This window comes from Onychostruthus taczanowskii, unplaced genomic scaffold (genome assembly GCF_017590055.1).
Source record: "Onychostruthus taczanowskii isolate IOZ18803 unplaced genomic scaffold, ASM1759005v1 scaffold27, whole genome shotgun sequence".
Classification (NCBI taxonomy): domain Eukaryota; kingdom Metazoa; phylum Chordata; class Aves; order Passeriformes; family Passeridae; genus Onychostruthus; species Onychostruthus taczanowskii.
This window is the reverse complement of record NW_024500017.1, coordinates 958,392-977,580: the sequence shown is the minus strand read 5'-3', so window position 1 is coordinate 977,580 and position 19,189 is coordinate 958,392. Positions and strand designations below refer to the sequence as shown.

The following is a 19,189-nucleotide window of genomic DNA, read 5'->3' as shown; positions in this document are numbered from 1 at the left end:
TGACCTTCTATGTAAAAAAAATTAAAAAAAAAATCTGGATAAAACATACTCTCTCTCTCTCTAATATATATATATATATATATATATATATATATATATATATATATATATTAGAGAGAGAGAGAGTATGTTTTATCCAGATTTTTTTTTTAATTTATTTTACATAGAAGGTCAGGTTGATTTAGTTGCATTTAAGGTCCTGTCAGATGAAATGGCATGCTAGAATCTAGGAGTCCAATATTGAAAATAAAACACTATTTTGTTATATAACTGTTATATGATGGACCACAGCAGAGCTGTCCACCTGTCCCAGACCTGCCTGTGGTCATAGCACAATAAACATGAAAATGTAGACTTGCAAAATATATAATCAATATGAACTTTCATAACTGCCTCTGCATGGCTCGAGAAAGAGAAATATTTGCTATTAAATGAATATGGCAATATTCTGTAAAGACAATCAGAAAGAAAATAGGGGTGATATATACCTCCTTGGTCTTATTTTCTTCTCCATTTGTTCTGAGAGCAGTTAGTAAGTGCAAAGGTATAGAAGGGAAATAATAATGTATTTATTGCTTCGTAAAGCCCATGAAGCCTCCTTATACTTTCCTACAGTCATTGGATCCTACAGATGTCAAGGAAGTTTTCTCCACAGCATGAGCTAGTCCTGAAAAGTTAAAAGTAGCTCTCAACCATGTTGATGGTAAGCCCAGATGTATGAAGTGTTTCATTTCACTTACATGTATTTCTTCAACTAAATTGAAAAATAATAAATGCAGATGGAAGTGCTATAGGGAGAGCACAGAACTTCTGAATAACAAGAAAATAAATTATTTTTAAAGAGGCCGATCTTTTTCTTCTGTGCTGTTGAATGAATTCTTGTGTCATGGAATCAAAGTGTTTCTCCTTTCCACCAGTCCAAGTGTGAAGGATATTTATTAGGGAGACAGTCTCTTCTCATGCTGCTTTTCTGGTGAGAGTCTGGGGAAGCAGAAGAGGCTGGGAGGGAACACAGCCACAACAGCTGATCCCACCTTTCCAAAATGATATTCTGGTCTGGGAGAACCTACTTAGGTGCTGGCTGGGCATCAGTCAGTTGGTCATAAGCAATTGTTTTGCATTTACATAACTTGTTTTTCTGGGGCTTTATGTCTGTCTCTTTGTTCACGTTTTCCTTCCTTTACAAATTATTATTCATACAAATTGTAACTGATGCAGTTGTGCCCTATATGTAGACTAATCCTATTTTAAGTGACACTGTACTCAAATTATACTTCATTGGTGGACCCTATTTTTCAGATCCAAATCTCAGACTGACCCATGTCCCAGATCTGATCTGTAACCACATGGTTGAGTTTTATTCCCATTCTCTCTCCCTTACTTAATTTCTATGTTATAATGGAGGAAAAGCTTATTAGTTCTATTAAGAACTCTGGAGAATAATTACTGAATGCTTGCTATAGTTTGGGATGTCTGTAATATTATCTCCAAGAAGTTTATTATGGCTTTATTCTCTTTGAAACTTAGGGATGTCATGGTAAGTCACTATCTTCTGGACAAAGCACTTCCTTCTCTTGGCTTTCATTATGGACTGAGATACTAGTTTTCAGGAGAAATTTGGCATCATTACACTGTGTTATCCAACAGAGACTTCCTTGTTGCACTTGAGATTGAAGCAGCATGTGTCACTGTTTTCAGCCTGTATTTCAGAGCCTTACTTGATCCAGTGGTGTGACAATGTTATCAGAGAAGTAAATGCTGGTATCTTTGGAGCTTGTTGCAAAATTTTATTATGTACAGAAGGAATTGGCACCTGGTATGAACAGCCAAGAGTTTAACCTTACTGTAACCCAAATCTGAACTGCCCAATGAAAAAAGTTATTTCCTGCCTACTTGTTACAGAAAATAATTTTAAAAATGCGCCTACTGAAAAAAAATCTTTGTAATAATACACCATTTTCTCTGATGTTCTGCTAAATCTGTCCCTGCTCTTACGTGTTTTTAACTTAATGATACCAATATTGTTAGGAAAAAAGGGAAAGGGGCTACACAATGTCTTGTGTTCCTCAGCTGGAGCAACATGAGATCAGTGGTGAAGAAGTTTCCCTCCTGTCTCCTGGGAGCACTTAAATTTGCTGAAGCAGTCTGCTTACTTGGTCTTTATTTTCACTGGTTCTCAGCCTGATCTGAAGTATTCTTTTACTTTATTTGATTTGTTCTTCATATATTGTAGCATATTCTACTTACTTTTTCTACAAGTTCACTTAGTAGTTCCTTCAGATTTGCAGAAGTAATTTTAAGGTACTTAGTATTTCAGGCTTTATTTTTCAGAATTTGTATTAAGAAACTGTATTTCTACAGTGACATTGTTACTGTTTAGTCAGCAATTTCAGGAGCCTGTCACAACTATGATTTTGGGGAAAAGAAAATTACAGGGCTGTATTTTTTCTCTAGAGGTAATTTCTGCTGTGACAGATCATTCTTTTTTCAATTTTTGATTTCTGCACCAGACATAATAGATTACTTTATTTTTTCTCTCTTTATTTTTTTAATCTAGTACTAATATCTGCTTTATCTATGTACCTTTTAGAGTACTTTGAAACATTTTGAATTATTTTTGTCATAAACTCAAGAATGATGATCTCACAATAGCAATTATGAATCAATACAGTTATATCAATATTGCTTCAATAACAGGAAAAATGTTACTGTATTAGTTTTCTAAAGTTTCGTTATAATCCTAAATTAATGTATCCTTTTTTTCCTTTTTTCCACTCAGTTTGATAATTTAGACTTGAAAGATTTTGAAATTTGCCCCAAGACCTGCCAGACTTCTCAAATAATGTGTGGATGGCTTACTCAATAATTATTTATATCTGTGTGATATCTTATAGACTTTCTAGTAAATTACATCTTTTGACTTTTCATTGTCCATCCAAATTTTTGAATGAGTGTTAAATAAGTTTTAAACTACACAGTACTACTACCTATATGAATCAATGTGAATACCTAATCCTGTTCTTAATGATTAAAGATGTATTGTAATTATTATTTGTTACTGTGGTGTTTTTCATATCAGAACCATGCTCTGTAGATTATATATGCAAATCATAATAAATTCTGAACACATTAGGAGATCTTGACATTTTTTTGAAAGATGTGAAATTGAAAATTCAAAAGAATTATTCTGTGTTTCATCTTCAAATGTAACCACAATGTAATTATTTATCTCCTCTCAGAAATACTACAACATAAAAGTGGCCTTAAGGGATGTACTTTGTTCATTAGCTTGGCTCTAGTAGTGACCAATAGTTTATGTGTGGCCAAGCTATATAAAAGTCAAATAAATAAAGATTGTTCCTGCTTATCTATTATTTCTCAGAAACTTCAGTTTAGGTACTGACAGGGTCAGATAAAGTGTCTTTTTTATATAAAACTCTTAAAAAGCCTTCCAGGAAGTTCAAAGCTCTCATAATCTTTTGGCAACCATACCTTCCTGTAGCAGAAAGATCCACAGTGCAAATAGGCCTGGTAAATAAACATTTTTTGATGTATTTGAAAGCTGGCACTGGTCTTCTAGAAAAAAAAAAGCGTTCCCTATTGATTTTCTTCACAACACCCTTAAATGTTAAAGAAAGTCTGAAATTTCCATCTTCTGCTTGATAAAATATATTATTGCAGACTCCATCCTGTACAGCATAAAATAATCTGCTTTACTCCAGCTTCTACATAACACATTTACTCTTTTTTCCTTAAAGGAAATTACATTTTTTCCAAAAATGTTTTACTTTTCTCACCTTCTGCAAAATAATGATGTTAATTAAAAGTGTTGAATGTTAATTTTTGTTCAATATGTTACTGGACATTGGTATTCACATTATAGAAGTAAAAGGGAAGTAAATATAAAAGTGTATGCATATGTTTGAATTTTTTTCAAGAATATGAAACCAATAACTTTAAATGACGAAAAATTAGATGCATTTCAGGAATAATTTTATATTATTTTGTCCACTGAGTGATAAATATGTATATGAAAATATACCATCATATCACATACATGTAGAAACTCATTTGAGGTCTATTAATTTTGAAGACATTCTTGTTTGCATACTTCTTATTTTGCAACAAATTGTTCATATTAATTTCCTCCATTTATCAGTTTTCACGCCACAGATTTTAAAACTAGGATGTACCTTATCTACTGGAAAAATGTCCATATATCTAGTTTAATTGAACTACATAACTTTATCATTGATCAGAATGAATTCTGAAAAAAAATGGAGCACTATAGGAATTACCTTTAAAAAGGACAGAAGACATAGTTTCTGTCATTATATAGTAATTTGAATAGTTGTTAAAATGAAGTAGAAAAGACTTTTGATGGAAAGTCTTCTTAAAAAAAACCCCCAGGTTCTACAGGGTGCTCAGAGAAGGCCTCAAGAGAACTCCAGGAAATATTTAGATTATGTTTGTTTTTATTTATAGTTATTGTTTATTCATTTTGGATTATATTTAGAATTATATTCACACTTGTTTCCTCTACAGCAAAACTTCGTGAGTCTTGTTTTGATCCTGGAAATATAATGAATGGAACCAGACTTGGAATGGATTATAAACTGGGTTCCACTGTTACATACTACTGCGATGCAGGATATGTTCTTCAGGGATACTCTACACTAACTTGTATCATGGGAGATGATGGAAGACCTGGATGGAACAGAGCCCTGCCCAGCTGCCACGGTAAGAGCAGTCTTTCATTTATTTTAGTTGCTGTTTTCATTATTCTTCCTTTGTAATAGGGAAGAAACAAGTGAAAAATTTGAGGTGATTTTAATAATATTCTCTTACAGAAAAAAACCACTTCCCAATGATATATGTAATCAAATACATACGTGACAACTCAAGAAAATATTGATTCCAGTTTTTATTAGCATTGGATAAGTAGTGTTGTTATTCTGAATAGAGCTTAGTCGTAATGTCATTCTCCATGTCAACATGTGTTCTTGAATTAACTTACAGCAGACTATTGAAATATATACCATATATATATGTTTAAATGCAACACTAAGTATACTTTGGATATCATGATGTATATTTATTTCTTTTTGTTATTACTGGCTTTGAAAACGTCAGATGAAATATTTTGTATATACCACATTACAAGATTTAAATTCTTGGGTGTGTGGTCTGTGGAAAAGTTAGGCCTTGAAATGCAGGAAGTATCCAGTTATTCAAACTTTTACAGATATGAAGTGTGCTCATTTTAAAATTCTTCTGACTTTAGTTGTATAATCACTGACAATCTCAAGCATCAGCGTTTTCATATTTAAATTCTAAGAAAAGATTAAAGTTTTATTTTACTGATATCTTACCAGGAAGTGATAGCCACTTGCAATTTTCATTTTGGGAAAAATCACATATTCTGTAAGATTGAGCACAAAACCTTTACCATGTATGCAGATATTAATATGAGAAAACTAGCATTTGCTTCTTAAGTTAAAATAAAATCCAATTGTTATGTTACTTTCCATTCCTTTTCACAATTTGAAGACAAAATACCTGTTAAATCCATTTCCAATTTAAACAAACATATATTTTAAGTAGAATATGTATTTTCTTTGTTTTGTACTTAAATTTCTAATGCAAAGTGGATGGTAGTGTACCAGCAAAACCAACATAATATCTTCTCAAATCTAAAGAATATCCAATATTATAATCAGTTGAAGAAGGCCGATATTTTCATTATCTACCAAAACCATCATAGCATTGCATTTTAAAACTCAGTGGCATCAAATTGGGATGCTGGTCCTTACAAATGTTTGGAAGTGTGTTCAAACTTCTAAAATCTCTGCATAAGAAGTCAACTATTTTTCCTCATTTTAAAATAAGGGATGAATGTTGTTTTTTGGAGAGGAGATGGTGAGGCAGGTTGTTGTGTGCAGTAGGGGAAAGATTCCCTTGTTTTGGAAGGTGTTTTTGATAGGTAATGAAAGTTAAAAAATACTTTATTGATGCAATAATTGTGTCTATTAGTGTCACTCATAATCTACTTAGTAACCTTCCAGTGCTGTCTGTTGTAACTTTCAGTGAAGGGAGAGTATTTTACTTGGGAGTACTGTTATTGTAATAAATGGAGAAAAATAAATTTTATTGTAAAAGAAGTAGTGAATGTCTGTCACTGATTCCAACTGGACCATCCTCTTTCCTGGCTGAACAAAGCCTTATTGCAAACATAACAAACCCCATATTTCTTTAGGATATGATGACACAGAATAGATGTTTTCACTTGTTTTTCTTTTATAGCTTTTTCCTCCAGTTAAGAGTCCATAGAGTTTTGTAGTTGTGATATATTATACTTTGTTATATTTTGACCACATTATCAATGCTGTCCACTTTTTTGTGATTTATGTCAAGAAAAACAGAACTTTTTAATAGATATAAGAAAGATCATATAATTTAATTAGCTTTCAGTTACTGAGCCAGCAGAAACAATTTGGGAGCTGAATTTAGCTCCTGAAAACCAGTCTCACCTACACAATAAATTTGCATAGTAGAAATCAGGTTCCTCCATTCTTCTGTTGGTATTTTTGCAGCTTCTTTGAAACTCTTAGAGTTACAATGAAATATGGTATAAAATACCACCTCAGTGTATATGGGGGATTTATTTAGTTAGTTCATTAGTTAAGAGAAAAAAATTGAACAGATGCTAAGATTATCTAGGCTAATGTGCTAAGCTATTTGGAATTTCACTACGGATGTTAAGAAGGGGATGTAATGAACATGTGCGGATGCATTATTAGTATGACAGAGGCAATGATTAATGATTTCTTTCAGTTTCAGCAGCTATAGGTAATTTTAAGATTTTGGCAGCAACAATTGTTTACAGAATAGCAAAAAGCCCTGCAATGGGAAATCATATTTATAACTGAATGTAAAAGCCTTGTTCCTAGCAGAAGAAATAGTTTATTGATCACTAAAACATTTTACTACTTTTCATTACAGTTGAATCCTTGGAAATATTTGAATCCAGGCTTCAAAATAACTCCATCTGTAAGATATATTTAACAATATCCAATATTTTCTTAACTGCCTATGAGAATATGCCTATGCTTATTATTTATTCACTTTTTTATTCAGTAGCAAAACCAGTTCAGAGTATTATTTCAGTTTCTTTTGATCTGATGGCTATTTGAGGCAGATCAGGTTTATATCTGAAAACTTTTAGGATAGAAAACACATATGCACAGAATTGCATAAACTTACTGGTTACTGTTTTGTAATATATGAAATGCTGATAACTTTTTCATAAATCATTCAACATTGTTTACTTAATCAGAGGCTTTATAGCTCATATTTTTATGCACTTTTTACATACTGACCATACGAAGAGCTGTTATTTAAATCTATTTCAAAATTTGAATGAGGAATGAGTTGGGCAACTGCACAAGCCGGAATATTCATGCAGTTAATGAAGCTGAATGTTACTGTTAATGAGATGCTCTGTGTCTCTGTGTTTTATAGTTCCAAAGTAATGGTCAGCTTAACCACTTAAGCAGCATACTTCACTTAAAATCATCACATATTGACTATTTACAAAGCATTTTTCACTTTCTTTTTGTCCAGAACATCATGTTTATTTCGTAGAATCATATAAACAATGACCTGAGTACATAGAAGTAGAATTGAAATCAGGATTGTGCTTTGAATACAAAAATGCTATTTAAATTCTGAATACTCTGAAAGGTTAATTCTTAACAGCCAAACTTGAAAAATCAATTCAAGGTATTTTGAAAAAAATATGAAGGATTTTATTTTACAGTTATGGAACTATCTTCTGAATTTTTGTTCCCAAGCTTCCACTTCCAATTTTTTACAAATTTATGTACATTGCTTTACCATTCCAAGATTTCCTTCCATAGTTAGTGGAGAGAGACAGGCTTCTTACAAGGTCGTCAAGGGGGATTCAAAGAGCTGGTTAAGAAGGTGTATTTTTCCATTTGCATTTGGACTGCATTAACAGGATTTAATCTGCTTGCATGCTCAGCAGAATATGATTTAGAACAGCAACACAGGAAATACTAGATCTAGTGAAATATCTGAATATACTGTGTGGAAGCAGTACTGTTTGCACTAAAAGCACACAACAAACTCTGTTTTGTAGGGATGTATGTGTAAAAATTTAGCAGCTAGGTTTTTGAGTAGAGAAAGAAGTACTCATCTGAGTGTACTTTAACCTATAAACCTCATGCTGAAGATCCTTTTCTGTATCAGCACACACATTATTCCTCATCCATGCAAAGGACACCGTTGTACACTAAGAACTATCAAGTCAAAAAACCAAAATGAGAAAATCAAGCTTCATCTTAGTGGGATTTGCAGCAATTGACTAGGGATTTAGTTGTCAGTATATACTTCTTGGAGACAGTGGTCTCATTTTTCTGAAGATATGTGACTGATTCTTTACTATAAAATACACAAATAGTTTTTTAAATAAGAAATAAAACTAATATCTTTATTTATCTTTTTTACCATGCAGATAGCTGGTATTTTGCTGAAAACACCAAAGGTTTTTTTTTTTAAATGTAATTAAGTTAAAAGCTCAGCTTTTCTTACAGATGTTCTCTTCATATCAGAAAAAATTTGAAAATTTTACTTGAATTAACTATAAGTAGTAATAATTCTGGAAAGATCAGAAAACAAAAATCAATACAGACAGCATGCTTATATTCATAGCAAAAACTACTCTGTCTGACCTTTTGCATATACATTTGGAATTCATATTATGGCTCTACAAAGTCCATTGAATAATAAATGTTGTGTGTAATTATTCCAGGCTTTCATTTAAGAAGTAATAATATCATAAAATGGTGAGTAAAGTATTAGAAATGAAGAAAGTTGTTAATTACAATGATCTTATTAAAATCATCTGCCACAGAATCCTAATTCCCAATGAATTTAAAGGATTAGTTAAGTGGAGTGCATCATAAAACCAGGCACTTCCTCTTCTGTTGAACTAAATCTGCAGCCAAATTTTGGTAGCAGAGTTTAATGAAGGAAACATTAAAAGAAGGAGAAATATTTTAAGCTATATAAAATTGGAGTTTTTTTCAGCTTTATTTTTTTACTTTCTTTGCTATAAAATACATTATTTGAAACCAAACATATCTATTCAAGTCATAATTTTAAATGTTTGCTTGTATACAACTGTTAGTTGAACATGAATTAGCAGGGAAAATGTAACAGCAACTTTAATATTTTTGAAAGTAGTGTGTTAGTTATAAAATATGTAAATTAATTGACAATTTCTAATTTGTTTGGCAATAAAAGTATACAGAAATTACCAATGAAAATGCAGAATAAATTATGTGATCTTTTTTATGCTTTAGAATATTAAAAACTGACACTTTGTGCTTTGAATATGTAAATTTTCTAGTAGAAGTTTAAAAAAACACTACCTTAAAAAAAAAAGTCTTTCATCATGCATTTTGAGGTGCAGAGAAAAACTGGTTTTAGCAGTAGTTTACATAAATATATACTTGTTCCTGTATTTAGTGATAGAAACATAGGTGCATATTTTTATTTGAAGATTTTTTCAAACAGACCAGGTGACTTCAGGGTATTCTGTTCTTAGAAGGAAAAATATATCTCTACAATTTAGTCACACAGAGAAGCAAATATTTATTTTCCAAAGTCTGCAAGACACTGAGTTGGGACAGGATTATGTAGTATCAGTTAATAATCATGGTAAATTAATTAATTAATAACTGGCATTAAAGAAACTGATCCAGTCTTCTGCACTGGCTCTTGCTGACGTACCTATTTCCAACCTAACCTCAGGCAACAGTCAGAACATCCTCACTCTTGTCTAATAAGACTTCAGTAATGCACTGCAAGAAAATTTATTATGTGGAATATGCTGGTGGTTGCATCCGAAAGACTCATATTTCATTTTGCACAAGTTTTGTCACCTCCACTTTGTCTGTCACAGTGGAGACTGGGGGATGGATGGTTCTGGGCAACAGAAGAAACCTGCAATTAAGATAAGAGACTGCATTGTTTTAAAATTGAATTCTATTTTGTTTTCCTTCTTGACTGGGCTACATAATGCATTTTGCCAACATACTATAGGAATGTAGGCATGGATATTGTCCAGCATTAAGAGCATAGCTGCCTCTTATAGATTCCTTGTCTCTTGACATTTAACTCAGAAGCTGCTTGTGTAACGGCTTTTTTTTCTGATGTTACACTCTTATGAAGGAAAAGTGTCTTTCACAACAAAACTTTACTGTTAGTTTTGAGGTTTTTGCTGGAATCTTTCCGTGATATATTTCTCTTTTACACTATAAAGAGTAGTTGTTTTTTAAGAAGTTAATATAAAGCATCACAGCACCATGCAATGTACAGTTGTGTATTCCATCTATTGCAGAAATTGTTTTGTTGCTATAAATTTAAAAGGTTACAATTTCTTCTTTGTTGTACTGCACATTTTATGTGTTTCTATTATTTTGTTAATCCATTAATGAATTAGATGGTAGTTTAAACCTTTAGTTAAGCGACATGCTAGGAAATACACTGTTTTAGTTTGTGGCTGAACTTTTAAAAAGCAATATTTTTAGACATTAAGCTATATTTATATTTACAATTCAGAGCAAATATAAGTAATAGAAGTCCAGAGAACATTAATTTCAGTGATATTTTAATTATTTTCTGTTCAAATGCTGGTGATTCAGTTAACATCTTCTATTTCAGTGTAAAAAAGTATGGAATGAATAGAGAAACAGCTGGCCTAAAGTGGATTTGCTCAATGGGAGTAAATGTGACAATAATATGCTCAAAATGTATCTGAAGTGTCCATAATGCATTGAAATTGGACACCCTGGGAAGAAAGAAAGAGGAAAATTAATTTTTTTTTACTTCGTATGGGGAATAATATCAAACTAGGGAAGGTTATTGAAAAAGATTTGAAGACAGCAGCAAAAAGGTGAATATTTACTGTTGACCTGAAATCATGTAAAAACACCATCTTAGTGTATTGCCAATCAGAATCAAAATTTAAATGGATCACCAAAAGAAGTGATGAAACAACACAGTCAAGAGAGCTAATAGATATTAGGATATGTATTTCAGGAAAATGAAATCCTGTTTAACAGAAGGTAGCAGAAAATGTAGCCAACAGGGTTTTGAGAAAAAAAAATAAACCCAATTTAATTAAGCACTAATACAGTTTTGCAAACATTAAAAAAGTAGAAACTTACTAAAGAGTCAACAACATGTCAAGGCCAAAAATGTATTCAAATACAATGTTATTGAGGTGAAGGAAAAAAAAGGAATTTCTTATATATTATGTTATATTTCTTATATTACTCTACTAAGGCAACAGGATAAGTAGTGCATTGGAACCATTCCTTTGGCTTGAAGGAATCAAGTCAAAATAAGAAAAATCAATGAACAGAAGCATAACAAGTTGCTAGGATAAGACAGTCTTTACTGTGTAGTTCTGAAAGAGATAGATATGAAGCGTTTGAAGTACAAATGTTGAACTTGAGGTTAAGTTAGCCTTTCTGTTGAAGCAGTGGGAGGTGATGAACCTGTCAGTAATCTTCCTTGATGAGCAGCTGGACAATTTCCACAGTTAGAAAATTGGTAGAGGTTAGTTAAAAAAAAAAAAAAAAAAAAAAAAAAAAAAAAAAAAAAAAAAAGTAGAACTATGAGACACATTGTTCAACAAGCTGAAGAAAAATCAATATAACATTTGAAGAGGAATGTGGATCTTTTTGGGATGTCTTAGAGCTCAGCAAGTATATGGGTGAAATTAAAAATAGATGTTACCATGTAATTGAATTTATAAAGAATTTTGGCAGTGTTCCATGAAAAAATAAAATATTATCTTTTAAGGGAAAGTAATACAATGCATTAGGATAATATTTGATTACAAGGTAAGAATTGAAAGTTCTTGATGTGATGTCCAGTTGTAAGTTATCTAGAAAAAATCAAAAAAGGAAGGCTGCCACAAAGATCCCATGCATATTTTTCCTATGAATTGTGCAATCTTTGTATTGTTCCAATAAAAATTCACATAAAATTGAGATGACGAAGTTCACATTATCACAAAATTATATGGTATAATCATATCTAGAGACCAATGCACAGAGTAAAAGGTACAACAATTTCGCTTCTGTTAAGTGCAAATAAAATGCTTATATAAGAAATAACCCTAAGTACAGGCATGTGGTGATTAGATTTTGGTTGTGAAGTATCACAATATCACAGAATGGGTAAGGTTGGAGGGAATCACGGTGGGTCACCTAATCCAACCTCGCTGCTCAAGCAGGTTCATCTCAGAGCACATGGCACAGAATTGTCTAGATGGTTCTTGAATATCTCCAATGAACAAGACTCTGCAAGCTCTCTGGGCAGTGACCTAAAAGCCAGAAGTTCTTCATTATGTTCAGGTGGAAGTTCCTTTGCATTAATTTCTGCCCATTGTCTCTTGTCTTATTCCTTGGTACCACCAAGAAGAGCCTGAATCTATCCTCTGTCACCCTGCCTTCAGGTACTGATAGACACTGATGTGGTCCCCTCTCAGTCATCTCTTCTCAAGGCTGAATAAGCCCAGTTCCCTCAGCCTGTCCTTGTAAGAGAGATGCTCCAGTCCAAAATAAATTGCCTTGAAATCATTATTACTAGTCTTTTTCAGATTAGAAAAATTCTATCATAATTATTTTTAAGGACTTTTTTTTCTCACAGATCATCCTAGCCCATAAGATATACTCTGATGAGGCAGTGTTACCAAAAAAGAAACAAATATAACATGAAAGTCATATTTACTTATTGACTGCAGATATAGGAGAGTCATTACATTGAGAAATATAATTAAAAATCCTTCCAATACTGAGAAATAGATCTGTACATTATGCGCTCTTTAACTTGGTGATTTGACATGTAATAAATAATATTCTCTGAGCTGCTGATCCCTAGAGATCCCATCGACATGTATGAAAGTTTCCCAGATACAAAAGTTTCATGGGTATTTTTCTTTCTTTATCTTCTGCATGTTCTAAATGTCAATTCGGAATTTTTTAATTTTTTATTTTCAATTGGTATTTGTGCTCATAGTTGTTCATTGACCACTTATTTTGACTATTGTTCCATTTTATAGCTCTTTCTGACCCTACTTTACCTTCCTGTGTTTCAGGAGTCCCTGTTCCTAACTTTCTTGATTAGTTTCATTGTCTTCTAATCTGAATATGTCTTTAATTATGGATGGTGTATTGTTTCAGTCTTTTTTCCTTCCTTCTTTTTCATTTTCTTTAGTTCATTTTGCTTTAGTGATTTTGAAAAGGGGGAATTTCTGTCTTTTTAAAGTTAATTTAAAAGTCTGTGTGGCAAACCTAAACAGCAGTGATGGAAAAGAAAGTTGAGATTGAGAGGATTACAATGACCTCAGTTAATTTATCATTAACTGTCAGATCTCAAATCTAAAATTACAATCATTAACTGTTCCTGCAGTTTCCTTTTAAACTGCTGATGCACGCACACTCAAAATATTTAAAATCACTTGGAAACAAAGTGATCATTATTTGGAAGACTAAAGTGTCATTCTAGTATTGTAATATTATTTGCAGATGATTCAAGAAAAAGCTGATTCTTTGTTCCAACTGTGATTCACTGCTAGTGCTTAAAAACTCATTTGGCTAAAAGAACATTCTAGAGACATGCAACTAGGCAGTATACAACATAAAGGGGCTTTGAATGGGCAATATACTCATTGCAGAATCACAGAATCACAAGGTTGGAAGAGACCTTCAAGGTCATCAAGTCCAACCCAGCCCTAATACCTCAACTAAACCATGGCATCAAGTGCCACATCCAGTCTTTTTTTAAACACATCCGGGAATGGTGACTCCACCACCTCCCCAGGCAATGCATTCCAATACTTTTTCACCCTTTCTGTAAAAAAACCTTTTCCTAATATCCACCCTATATTTCTCTTGATGCAGCTTTAGACTGTGTCCTCTGGTTCTGTCAGTTGTTGCCTGGAGAAGGAAAACAACCCCCTCCTGACTACAATCACCTTTCAGGAAGTTGTAGACCACGATAAGGTCATGCCTGAGTCTCCTTTTCTCCAGGCTAAACACCCCCAGCTCCCTCAGTCGTTTTTCACAGGGTTTGTGTTCCAAGCCCCTCTCCAGCCTTGTTGCCCTCCTCTGGACACGCTCAAGTGTCTCAATGTCCTTCCCAAACTGAGGGGCCAGAACTGGACACAGCACTAAAGGCGCAGCCTCACCAGGGCTGAGTACAGGGGAAGGATGACCTCCCTGCTCCTGCTAGCCATACTATCCCTGATCCAGGCCAGGATGCCGTTGGCTTTCTCGGTCACCACAGCACACTACTGGCTCATGTTCTGCTGCCTGTCAGTACCCCCAGGTCCCTTTCTGCCTGGGCACTGTCCAGCCACACCATCCCCAGCCTATAACACTGCAGGGGGTTATTGTGGCTAAAATGCAGGACTCGGCACTTGAACTTATTAAACTTCATCTCATTGGACTCTGCCCATCCATCCAGCCATTCCAGGTCTCTCTGCAGAGCCCTCCTACCTTCCAACAGATCGACACACGCTTCAGGTTTAGTGTCATCTGCAAATTTACTAATGAAAGACTCAATACCCTCATCCATGTCATAAATAAAAGTATTGAACAAAATTGGCCCCAGAACAGAGCCCTAAAGGACACTACTGGTGACTGGCCCCAGCTGGATGCAGCACCGTTCACCAGCACTCTCTGGGCCGGCCATGCAGCCAGTTCCTAACCCAGCACAGAGCATTCCTGTCCAAGCTGTGGGCTGCCAGCTTCTCCAGGAGTGTGCTGTGGGAGACAGTGTCAAAGGCCTTGCTGAAGTTCAAATAGACAACATCCACAGCCTTATCTGCATCCACCAGCTGGGTCACTTGGTCATAAAAGGAGACCAGGTTGGTCAAACATGACTGACCCTTTCTAAATCCCTGCTGGCTGGGTCTGATACCCTGGGCATCCTGTAAGTTCTGTGTGATGACACTCAGGATAAACTGTTCCATTGCCTTACCACGTACTGAGGTCAGGATAACTGCCTATAATTACCAGGATCCTCCTTCCCACCCTTTTTGTGAATGGGTGTCATATTGGCCAGCTTTCAGTCATCTGGAACCTCACCAGTGAGCCAGGACTGTTGGTAAATGATGAGAAGTGGCTTCACAAGCTCATCTGCCAGCTCTTTCATCCCCCTGGGGTGGATCCCATTTGGGCCTATTGTTATAAATATCCAGCAGCTCAGCAGTTCTCTGACTGCCTCCTCCTGGATAACAGGGGGACCATTCTCCTCCCTGACACCATCTACCAGCCCAGGAGGACAGGTGTCCTGAGGATAAGCTGTCTTCCCACTAAAGACTGAGGCAAAGAAGGCGTTAAGCACTTCCACCTTCTCATCTGCAGTTACTATGTTCCCTACCACATCCAGTAGAGAGCAAAGGTTTGTCTTACCCCTCCTTTTGCCATTAAATTATTTGGAAAAACATTTTTCATTATCCTTTACAAAAGTTGGCAAATTAAGTTCAAACTGAACTTTGGCCTCCCTAATTATTTTTCCTACATACCCTAGCAACCCCCTTAAATACTTCCTGAGAAACCTGACCTTCCTTCCAAAGATGATACATCCCCTTTTTACTCCTAAGTTCCTTCAAACTTACAGCCTCCCTAGCACTAAAATGGTGTAAGTCCTATTACCAAAATAGGATTCAGGAGCTGATATCACTTATGAGCTCTATAATAATAAGTAGATTCATTGTTCTGTGAAGTTTGAAATGAACTCATAAAGTTACTGAGTTCTGAGAAAGCTCATAATTTAACTTTCATCCTAACATTTTTTACATTTCTTCTGCTTAGAAGCCATCATCATGCTCTTCATCACATAGTATAAATTATTCGTAAACCAAATAAGTAATGAAATCTCATTTAGATATGAAGAGTGCACAGATGAGCAAATAAATAATAAGTAGGCTATATGACCTTCAAAAAGAAAAAAAAAAAAAAGGAAGTTTCTCATTAGAATGGGTGATTATTTCTTGTGAAGAGATCTGTAAATCCTTACACATTTTTTATTCATATTTTCTGATGCATCAATCTCTCAATTCTGCTATTGTAGCTAAAATGTGTTAAGCTTTGTTAATCTCTGATTTATTTTTACTTCTGCACATCTGTCATATAATGCTCTTTTCCTCTTGCTATCTTAATATATTTTAAAGACTCTGAAATGGTCTTCACCATAAGACTGCCAATTTTCTTTTCTTTTCTTTTTTATTCATTTACTATGTTGGCAGTTAAATTGTTTTAATATCATTGTTCATTTTCCCTCAGAAGTTCCTTAAATATCATGTCAAGTCTCCTGCAGGCAGTTGACTTGAAAAGCATGTTCAAACCTTTATTTAGTTCCTTTTTTTCAGCTGTGGAAACTATAACACTGGTGTGCTCTTTCAAAGGAATGAAGCTGTGCTGAGACACAGGCTGACTGCAGAGACCTATTCCACCTCCATTTATTATAAGCAGAGAGTGTTTCACTGCAAAGATCTTTATTCTAGCATAAAAGATGTTAGAAGATGTTTTCTCCTATTTGATGTCTCCATTCTCAGAGCCTGCTACTTTAATTCAATTTTATTGGTAAAATAAAACAAAACATTAAATGAAAGAGCACATTATTAAGTGGGTGTTTATGCAGTGAGAGACTCCTGGAAAAATATCACACAACATTCTAGTGGTTTTATCAATTGGAGCAGTGAGAAACATGAACAAGAGGAGCTCCAGCTTCCATGGGAACAGCAAGACAGGGAGAACTCAGATGCCCACCCCTTGCTCTAGAGGCAAGCAATGTAAGAAGAAGTTTTCATCATCTGCACACAATTCCTTCAGAACAAAAATATTAATGCATTAAACATCACTTGAGATTCTAGAAGACTGTATGGCACTGGAAATTATTTTAGTCCACTGCTTCCTTTTGAAGAAAGCTTTCTTTCAGGAAGCATATTTCTTGCAGTATTAGTAGAAAAATGAAGAATTAAGAATAATAATTGTCTGCAATTTAGCCATTTTAAATTCAAAATTTACTAATGAATCTGTTAAACATGGATTTAAAATTTCTTATAATTTAGGATTAAATTTAATCTGCTTATTTTTAGTTTTACTTATTAACTATTAATATATTAAACACACTTATTTGGTTACTTATTTGATACCTGATTATGCTGTGGAATATTTTGACAGTTACGTGCCACGAGCCTTGATAATAAATAATTCATGATGTGTAGCTCTACCCTGACATTTAAAAATGGAATCATTGTATAGAATTAGATTTTGGGTTATAAAATTGGAAATCTGACTCTCCAAATTTCCTTTAATATTTCTCTAGAGCTTTGACAATTGATATAGGAGCACAGAATTTTTTATTTATGTTTGTTCACTTTACTGCTCATCTAAAATGGACTTGAATTTAGTCAGATAGGGCAGAAACAGAAATGTGTCTAATTTGCAGCTAGTTGCATTTGTTCAGAAAAATATAGAAAAAATAAATAAAGAAGAAATAATTTTGCAAACTGATAATACTTTGGATTTATGAATAACAGCCAATATTATAAAATAATTATCAGATGTGAACCCATTCTACAACACAAAACAATGTACGATTTTGAACTTCTGCCACATGTCAGTTTCTATTAAAAAAAAAAATCATTTCACACTTTTCTTACATTTGGCTAAAATGAGTAAATTTAGGAAATGACTTTTAAGCAACACATGATTTCAGCACTTGAGAAAACGATACAGAATTTTTGAAAACTCTATGCACCACAGTTTTTTAAGGACAAACTGCATAGAACTGATATTTATAATTAATCATTAAATTGAGACCAAACATTATTTCTAAAGTTACGTTTCCCCTGAATATAGAGGTACATCTCATAATCGGCTGTATGAAATCGGCTTTTTGTATCTTCAGAAAAACATCTAGTTTTGTTTAAAAGATTTCAAGAAACCAAAACTTGATATACAAAGTTATTTGGCTTATTTGGCTTTGGTGGTAGAAGTTGATGAACCGTTAAATAAATTTACATAGAAATAATTTTATAGTGTGTTTAATTGCATTTTATGTATGTATATAAACTTTATGTATTAACATCAAAAGCACTGCTAAATTTTCTCCTGCTTCTCTTTATTTAAAAGACAGGCAGTTTCCTCTTGAAATGTACTTCTTAAAGTATATCTAATTGTGTTTCTCTGCTAATTATCTGCTACACAGATTCTAATCTCTTTGATTTTCTCCTTACAAGACATATTTTACTGATTGTACATCTTTTAGAAAACTTCAAAAATAGGTGTAGGTTCTTGGGTATTTTGGTTTATACTATCTCTTGTCTACTTTGATATCTTTAACCCATTTTGACAGATATTTATATCTCTCTTTCTTCCAGGAATCACACAGAAATTTATTAACTTCCAAACAGTATTTATGAGAATATCTAAAATTATTTTATTATACTAGAATTGCTGGCAATTATTTCTCTAATCTTTACCTCAATCTACCACATCTTCAAAAAGTGACTAGACTGCCCATGTCCTCATTCTTCTCTTTTGGAGACTAAACCCCCTCCCGGTATTTCAAAACTTTGTGCTAATATGAAAATAAATTTTTTTTGGTTTTGTTTTTTTGGGTTATTTTGTTTGTTTGTTTTTTGTTTTGTTTTTGTTTTTTGTTTTTAATGGCAAAAAATTGTTGTGATGTTTTTACTGAAACTTCACTGCTCTTAAATGGAACAAAAGTGTTATCTTCTGTGCCTATATTAAAGCCTAGCTTAGATATATCTTTCTCTACATTAATGTTTAATTGAAACTCAAAATCTATCTTTGATCTTTTAAGTTTTTCTGCATCAGTTGCTAACTGCTTTTGATCTTACAATTCTCCAATTACTAATAATTTTTTTTTAAGTTGCTACTTAGATTTTCTCTGTTTAAGGGTTTTTGGTTTGGGTTTGGTTTTTCTTTTTCGTTATTTTTTTGGTTTGCAGGTTTTGTTTGCTTGCTTTTAAATAATGCCATGATTTCTCTATTTTCTATTAATGATTCAGGGCCTGCTTTAGTAAATTTCTAAATTGCCACCTTCTGCTGGCCTT

The 19,189-nt window shown here is 33.5% G+C and overlaps 1 protein-coding gene across 3 annotated transcripts in view; it reads left to right on the top strand.

Moving 5' to 3' along the window:
• CSMD3 (CUB and Sushi multiple domains 3) overlaps window positions 1-19,189 on the top strand; it is a 577,908-nt gene that overhangs the window by 415,031 nt on the left and 143,688 nt on the right. For all 3 annotated transcript variants that reach the window (XM_041407558.1, XM_041407557.1, XM_041407556.1), the window contains one exon: window positions 4,546-4,740. In XM_041407558.1, coding sequence (XP_041263492.1) covers window positions 4,546-4,740 — 195 coding nt within the window. The remainder of the gene's footprint in view (window positions 1-4,545; window positions 4,741-19,189) is intronic.